This window comes from Puma concolor, chromosome B3 (assembly GCF_028749965.1).
Source record: "Puma concolor isolate L17-30 chromosome B3, mPumCon1.1.hap2, whole genome shotgun sequence".
Classification (NCBI taxonomy): Eukaryota; Metazoa; Chordata; class Mammalia; order Carnivora; family Felidae; genus Puma; species Puma concolor.
Window position 1 is genome coordinate 87,369,663 of NC_141672.1, and position 8,396 is coordinate 87,378,058.

Below are 8,396 nucleotides of genomic sequence, written 5' to 3' on the forward strand. Positions count from 1 at the left end.
TCTCTAGAGAGGCCAGATAATGAATTTTATTTTGCAGACACTAGATCTATTGGTCTAACCTCCCACACTACAATGGACAGCCTTTGCCAATAAAACTCAAAGACACCAGCTTTGGTGACTCAGGCCTCATCCCCTCCCTCCTCTGGTCCCTTTCTTACTTCCCTAGCATCCTTCATGTCTAGGCAGATCACTGGAGGGTATGAGAAGAACTCTTTATTAGAGGCATTTGTAGGGTTGAGGGCTGCCCAGACGAAAGACACTTATGGGTGGGGGAGGGAAGGGTAATCCAGAGAAGGCTTCCTGAGGGAGGCGATTTCAACCTCTCGTCCCAAAGATCAAAGGCTGGGAGTGTCCAAGCTCTTCTCCAGGAAGCCTGGGCTGGTTTCCAGGATGGGGAGTCCACTGGTGCCTGGCCAGCTCTGAGACAGGCCCAGACACGCAGTACAGACTGCAGGGGACAGAGGCTACTGGAATAACAAGCTACCTAGAAGCCTGAGGAAGAGTGCAGGGAGGAACCATTGCACTGCCTGAGTCCTCACCTTCAGGGCCCCTTGGGGCCCAAGAGTCATAGGGGGGATTCCAAAGTTTCCGAGGTTGGAGGTCCTGGATTTGGGGTCTTGGGACTAGAGGGCAGTCAGGGGCCAAGGAGGCCCCCTATCCAGCTCTTTAAGCTCTCCAGATTCAGTTCCTGGGCCCGTGGGGAATCTTAGGCCCTCCAAAGACCTGCTCCCCAGCCCAGAGGCCTTTTCCTCATCCAGAGTGGGCAGTAGCTCCATTGGCAGGAATAAATTCAGCACATCCGGGTCCTGTAATAGAAGGGCAGGGGAGCAGCTTTGTTTTATGGCTTCCTTCCTGACTCTCGAGATCAAGATGGTCAAGGCAGGTGAGGGGGCACACCTGAATGCAGTACTGAAGATGCTCCAAGATGCTGGCAAAACAGGGGCACAGCTGAGGTTGGTGCCGCCAACACCGTGTCATGGTACAGTACCTGGGAGAAAGATAGGATTTTGTGCCCACCCATGGCTATGAAGGACCTCCGTCCCTGGACAACACTCCATACTCACACAGGCCTGGGCAGCCCCTGGGAGGGCCCATCTGTCCCCCTCCAGTGACAAAGTACAGTATGTCCTGGTTGGTGCACCCAGGGTACGGCATGTAGCCTAATAAGAAGATTTCCCAGAACAGGACCCCGAAAGACCTGCAGCATGAGTGGGGGAAGCTCAATGAAGCCCATCAGACACAGCCTTCCCTTTCCCTCATGTAAGGTGGCCCAAGGCCAGGGAAGGGGGCAGGCATGTTATCACCAGGAGTCTGTCTTGGATATGAAAATGAATGCCCTCCAGAAAGGCCTCTTCAGGCATCTACTTGACTGGCAGCAGAGCCTACCCCCCCACCCCCACCCCTAATAACTGGTTCTACAGGAGGGAGGAGGGGAGTGAGACACTGCTCAAATGCCACCAGAGTGCTGGTAAATCTCTTGAAGCAGCAGCAGCCTTCCCCGAGTCCCCAGACCCCACACCTGTAATATCATATTTTGCCATCCTGAAGTCCCCAGTACCAACCACTGGGCTGAGTCCAGTGCAGCCCAGCAGGCAGTTCCTGGCAGCAATGTCCCTGCAGGCAAAAAAAAAAAAAAAAAAAAAAAAAAAAAAAAATCACTGCCAGAACTCAGAAGCTCTGACCCTGAACTATTTCTATAAAAGTTATGTGGAAAAGCTATTCCTTGGGGATTAGAGATTGGGCTGCTCCCCTACCCGCTCTGAGCCAGGATCACTCCCAACCTGTGGATTTTCCTTCAGGTAGTGGCAGCCCTGGGTTATGTCCTGAGCCAGCTGGAGCAGGTCCCACATGGCCAGAGGTGATGGCTGGCCCTGGGTAGGGCAGAGGGTGTGTTAGTCCATGCTTGTTTTGGGACACATGGACAGGGTCTTTAGATGGGCCAAGAGGGCTGGGAGAAGGGTCTTACCAAGTGTGGCCGGTTGTTCCTCAGGAAACTGTTCATGTCCCCTCCAGACCTCAACTCCAGCAGAATTAGGCGAGGGGCAGTCCAGAGTCTGAGCCCCACGCAGTGCACAATGTTCTGATGGCTGAATGTGCTGTGTGGGAGGTGCACATACCCCAGTCACTGACAGGGAAGGAAACCAGGCTCTAGGCTCCACAAAAGTGGAGACAGGCTCTGTATCCCTAGAACTGCTACCTCTCAGCTCCAGGGTGAAGAGAAGCTGTCTCAGCAGGCAGTTCAGTGCCCACCTTCCACCCCTGCCCCTGGGCCCAGGTGCACCTGATGCGGTGAGAAATCCAGCTCATCCTGACTAGAGCAGAGTTCTGGCAGGGTCTGGGGAGGAAAAGGGCTCCTGAGACATTTCAGGAGGCCAGTTGATCCTAGCTTTAGCAACTGTTCCTCCCCCCATGGAGCCCTGCTCTACCCTGAGCCAGGAGTTCCACCCCTCTCACCTTGACAGCCACCTGCGGGGGGTTGGGGTCCCCAGGAAGGCCAATTACCAGTCCTTCAATAGACTTCTCCCAAGGCGCCATGGCCCAGTGCTCTGCAGGAAGACAGGTTGGAAGGGAGAGGGTGACTGGGCCTGGGGAAGGGTCCTGGAGGGTCTAGTGCCTCCTTTACCTCTCTTGCCACTCCCTATACACCCAGGTGGCCCTATCTGAGGACTCTGAGGCTTTTCTGCATCATGGCATCTCCCCAAGTACAAGCCCTGCAGAGGCAATGCTGACTGGCACAGAGTTAGGGGAGAAGAGAGAGCAGGTATGGGCTTAGGGTGAGGGTGGGAGTCTGTGATGAGGTTTTCCTTATGTCCTTGCAGATACTTGCTCCAAAGAAATCATGGGGTCCCTACTATCCCAGGACTGGGGATGACAACTGACCTATACAGGTCACTGTGCCTTTTAGAAATTCTCTGGCCTCTGTCTCCTCCACAGAGGGGTTGAGGCCAGATTCTCTCTGGGAACCATAATTCAGCACAGCAGGGAATGGGGTGGAGGAGGGAGGGATTCAGAGTGCATAGGTTCTCAGAAGGAGGGGGAGAACTCACCTGAGCAGAGTGACATTGGCTGGGGAAACCTCTGTAAGTCCTGGGGGCAGAGGCCAGGGCTGGGCGGGGCCAAACCCCACCTGGCAGTAGTAGAGGTTGAGGTGTCCTGGTGGTGGAGGTTTGAAGGTAGCTCAGCTTGAGCTCAGGGTCGTGCAGCCTCATCTACCACAGGCCCTGCCACTTCTTATGGTTCACTGAAGAAGATGGCAAGAAGATACCCACACTATTTGCTACCCTTCTGCCCAGGACATCTCTCCAGATGTCCATTAAGGCAAATGTTTTCCCTGGGCCTCCACAGCTACTTCTACTCTTAGAACCCTAGAGGAGTCCACCACTGCTCTGCTGGAAGCAGGGTTTTTGTTTTGTTTTGTTTTGTTTTGAGAGAGTGGGCACATGAGTGCTAGTGGAGGAGGGGCAGAAAGAGAGGGAGCATAGAGGATCTGAAGCGGGGTTCCACGCTGACAGCAGAGAGCCCAACGCAGGGCTTGAACTCATAAACAGTGAGATCGCGACCTGAGCCAAAGTCAGACATTTAACTAACTGAGCCACCCAGGTGCCCCAGAAGCAAGGGTTTTGAAATCAGCCTCGTCTGTCCCTGGGACCCCGCGCAGCTCAGTGACATGGTGGGTAGCCATACCTGTTGGATGTTGCTTACCCAGAATAAGAACCCCACACACCATAAGGAGGCTCAATGTAGAGGTCACAACAGTCACCAACAGAACCAGAGGGCCTGGTGAGGTGGGCAGGTCTAGGGAGAAAGAGAGATGCCTTCAGTGGGAAGCTTTTCTCTGTCCCCCTACCCAAATTTTACCCAGACCTCAAGACTCAGCCAAACTGTTAACTTCTCCATGATGCTTTCCCTATTTATCCTAGACAAAAGCAATCTTTCCTTTCTGAGAACTCCTAAAACATTTTAAACCTCCCATGGCAATCGTCACTTTAATAGATATCTAAATCTAGATCTAGATAGAGAAATAGGTAGGTACATAGGTGGATAGGTAGATATCACCCCTCCCAAACTAGACCACTAGACTACATGCTCCTTGAGGGCAGAGCATGCACTGATGCATATCCAGCCTCCTGCCCAGCACCTAGAATGGTGCCTGGCACATACCAGTCATCTTTCCCAGCAGCCTACTGCTCCTCCCAGCCCGTGGCCCCAGGAGTCCAGACCTTGGACAAAGGCAGGACTTACCTGTACCATGCATGTAATGTTACCTGCAGCTAGCTCCATACCCCCTGGGCACATGCATTTGGCTAACCAGAGCTCTGCCTGCCACTGGCAATGGCAATGACTACAGTTGAGGAGCAGTCAGATCTCTACCTCTCTGTGGCTCTCCATGACTATGAGTAAAACAACGGATACTGCAAGGTGAAGGTGGGGGACAGACATACTTTTTCCAGCTATGTGGTTAACTCTAGCCCTGGACTTTGAACAATGAGCAACACCAGAGGCATTGAAGGGGTAGGGGAAGGGCTTGCAGGACTCTGTCAAGTCCATATACTCCCTCTTCTGGGATCCTGGAGCTTGGAGGATTGAGGATTGAGTTTAAGAATTCATAGCAGGAGGGGCACACCAGGCTCTGTGCTGACAATATGGAGCCTGCTTGGGATTCTCTCTCTCTGCTCTTTCCCTGCTCACACTCTCTCTCAAAATAAATAAATAAACATTAAAAAAAAAAAAAAAAGAATTCATAGTAGGAGATATTTGACAAGCACCCCAGAAGGCCTCATACTGGCATCACAATTGACCACCCAGTTCTTGACAACTCCCGTGCTGTCCAAGAAACAGGTGGTTCAGAGCAGAGTTGGTGGCTCAGATGGGAGTGGGCTCAGAGATTGAGGAAGAAGGCTAGACCCAGCTGAAAGCTGGGGGGTGGAGGTAGGGGCCAATACCTGCCAGAGGCTGCAGAAAGCGTTCGCTGCAGGGGTGTATGAAGGATACCCCATCTTCTCCATCAACCCAGAGGATGTCAGTCTCCGAGGCCTGGAAACTGAAAGTGTTAAGAGTGTTTGGCTACAAAATGAGGGAGGGAGGGGGGCAGGGGCATACAGATGGGAAACTGGCTTGGGAACAGTAGGGAAGCTGTTGTCTCCCTAGCGAGAATCCCCTGTGGCCCTCTCTACACTAGCATTACAATACTGGTGCTGCCGGCTCAGAAGTGGGAGCCAGGAGCCAGGAGCCAGGGAGGTGGGATGGGCATAATCAGCTGGAACCTGAAGGCCTTGCTCAGGGACAACCTGAGCAGGGGCAACCTCCTGGTCCACCTAAAACCCTCTGATTTTATGTCCTCAGATATAAAATGGAAGAGGCCCAAACCACATGTTCCATTTTTGTGATAATGGAGATGTGTATAAAGTACTCATGAACAGTATGGCTCAGACCCCAAAGCTCTGTCTCTTTACACCAGTGATTTCCAAACTCTGGAGTGTATTAAAATCACCCAGAGGATTGATTAAAACACAGATGGCTAGGAGTCTTCCCTAGAGTATCTGATTCAGTAGGTTGGAGAGGGGCTGAGAATTCGCATTTGTAACTTCCTAGGTGGTGCTAATGCTACTAGTTCGGAAACCACACTTTGAGAACTGCTGATTTAAATTATCCCTGACTTCCTGCCTCTCTGCTCGGCTTGCTAACTCAGCCAGCTCTAAGCTCTTGCGGCTGCTGTAGAACCAGGAGACCTGTTGTGATGAAAAAAGTCCTGGATTTAAATGAAAATCTAGGGAGTCCTGTCTGCTTGTATGAGTTCTGTCTGCTTGCAACTTATTTGATCTCTTTTTTCTAAGAGCTATTACTTTTATTGCTCTGGCCCAGGACAGGGCTCAAGCCCTTTCCCACCTGTCCTTTAGAGGGCTTACTCTAAGGTTCTCACTTCACTTAACCCTGGGAGCTGCCCAGCTGCCTTCCCTAAGAGTGCACCTGCCGGGGTAGCCGCCGCCGCCGCCTCCACCCCGCAGTACAGGCCCCGCCGCCGCCCCCGAAGCCTCGGGCCAAGTGTAGCCCAGGCCTCTGCGCAGCCCTGGCCGCCCCCCGCCCCCTCCAGCAGTGGACGGCCGGCCTGCGAAGAGGGGGCCCTGCCCGCGACGTCCAGCCGCCCCCTCCACCTGCGGGGCGACAGCAAGATGACTGGCAGCGAAGATGGGGGGCACGCCCGCCTCTCCCCACGGCCCAGCTTCCCCCGCTGCTTCCGGGCGTCGCTGAGCGGCTCTCCAGTTTCTCAGGGGCAGCCTCGGTCCTGGCGCCTCAGGTAGGCCCGCCCACCTCCTCCGGCCGCCACCAGCAGTGGCTCCAGCTCGCCGACACGCAGCTATGGGGACGGCGGCGCGTTGAGGGGCGCGCCCTCCAGCCGTCGAGGGAGGACCCGTGCACCTGGCACCCGAGTAAGGGCTCAGGGACTGGGGACCCCAAGTCCGGGACGCAGAGCGTGTGTGCGCGCGTTCGCAGGAGGAGATTTGGGACCCCAACGCGGAGCGCTGAGGGCGGGTGCTGAGCGCGCCGAGGCAAACACGTACCCGAAAGATGTAGGTGGCGCCCCGCCGCCTCCCGCCCAGCGCCGCGACCCCGGGACCCCTTCGGCCCCCTCCGTCGCCGCGTGCTCCTCAGCGGTCCGAGTCTCTCCGAGACAGACGCGCTGGCTCTGCCGGCTCCCCTGGGGACATGGGGCGCCGGATGCAGCGGGGCCCCATGCTCCTTTCGCGGTGCGGCTGTCTCAACACCGCGGAGTGCCCGGCCCTAGCCCTACTCCTGCGGAGCTTGAGCCGCCGTTTCCCACGGGCCCCGCTTACTCGGGAACAGGCATCCTCTCCCCGCTGCCCCACTAGGATGTAAAGCGGCTCCCTGCGACCAAGGGAGAAGAGGGAGGAGACGAAGACGCCCTGCGCCCGCCACGGGTGGTTCTTGGCGCCTTTGCTCCCCGCGGCTCCGTAAGCTGAGGTCCTGCGGAGAGCAGGCGCTCAGTCCCCAGCCCCTGCATCTTTGATCGTCGGGCTACCCGTCTGGGGCAGAGGTCGGAAACAGAAGCGGCTCCAGAATTTATCTCAGGGACTTAGGCTGTAGTCGATTTTGAAGGGTTGGGGAGACCCAGGGTTACACACCAGAAAATTAGATTTTACACTTACTTTAGCAGGCGTAATGGAAATGAGGGGAGGCTCAAGGCACCCGTTGGCGCCGCGGGTGGTTAGGGGCAATCCATTTGGTGGGAACAGGCTCCTAGATACTGGCTCACTCCGTGGAGACTATTGCCACCCTCCCCCGGTTCTGCTGGAAGAAGGGACAAAGTCTCCAGGGCGCACATGGTTGTAGAATACTCTAAGACAACGTGGTGTGCATGAGGCCGTTGGTCCCCTGACTTTAGAACCTCAGACTGGAAGGTCACCACCCACCTCTCCCTGCTCTGCACTTACAGGTACCTGTCAGTGCCCTGTCCCACCACAAATGTACGCCTTTCAGAGTCTTTCGGACCCTCACTGTCGCCACCAGGCTGCTGCCTGTGTACCACTTGTCACAGTTTGTGTGGGTCCTCCACAGCCGCTGTCCCGCAGAAGAATAACCAAGGCCCTTCAGTGCCTGGAAGCAGGGAAGGAGGAAAAGGTCATATAAGCACCTGCCCTAGACTGGTAAGATGAGCAGAGGAGAAGGGAGGAAGGAGCTTGGAGCTTACCTGGGGGAATTAGGGGAGAAGCTGGCTCCAAGCCACTAGGTGGGGTGGTGATATTCCGTCTTGGGGGCTTGGAGCTGGCAGCCACAGGGGCAAGGATGATGGAAAAGGTGCCTGGGACCGTGACTGGAGCAGAGACTGGCTCCTGAAAGGTGACAGTGAGATAGCGGGGTTGGGAGAGGGGGCAGGATGTTAAATGGGAGACAGAAGATAAAGATAGACAAATGCAGACACTTGCCTCTCGCAGCCATGCTCCTATCACCACTGGAAGCAGGCCCCCACCAACTGCAGTTGCTGAAGCTCCATGGGGTGCTGGCTGATACCTCTGCAAGTTTCTCCCCTGGGGAGTCCTTGTGAATGACTTGGGGGCTGCCCTGAGATTGTTCCTGCAGGCCCCCCACCCTTTCCTTGACTTAGCTAGGTAGTCTCACCCCCAGGCGGTGCTGAGACCCCAGGGCCTGTCCCTCCTTCCCAAGCTGAGAGATGGGGAACCTTGGATTGAGGTATGCACCTTGCTTCTGGGCCCACTCCTGGAGCAACTGACTCAGAAGTGTTGGCCTTGAGGGTTCCAGGCCTCTGTGGGAGCCACAGGACCTGTCTGCCTTCACTGCTTTTGCAAAGCCTAGGAAGATGCCTCTAGCCAGGTGATTCCTTGACAGACAGAAGGTACTTACGCATGGCTCCAATCCAT

At 55.4% G+C, this 8,396-nt stretch overlaps 1 protein-coding gene across 1 annotated transcript; it reads right to left on the reverse strand.

Moving 5' to 3' along the window:
* Positions 1-207: 207 nt before the first annotated feature.
* LTK (leukocyte receptor tyrosine kinase) lies at positions 208-8,396 on the reverse strand. Its single transcript, XM_086708548.1, is given in 27 exon segments — positions 208-703; positions 705-806; positions 898-988; positions 1,067-1,198; positions 1,305-1,330; positions 1,332-1,382; positions 1,755-1,871; positions 1,967-2,125; positions 2,282-2,335; positions 2,455-2,511; positions 2,513-2,546; positions 3,048-3,139; positions 3,141-3,241; positions 3,703-3,795; positions 4,239-4,391; positions 4,944-5,041; positions 5,968-5,996; positions 5,998-6,037; positions 6,039-6,124; positions 6,127-6,289; positions 6,291-6,355; positions 6,561-6,583; positions 6,586-6,697; positions 6,834-7,000; positions 7,709-7,765; positions 7,768-7,850; positions 8,380-8,396. Coding segments are annotated over 27 exon segments (2,271 nt in total). The 3' UTR covers positions 208-634.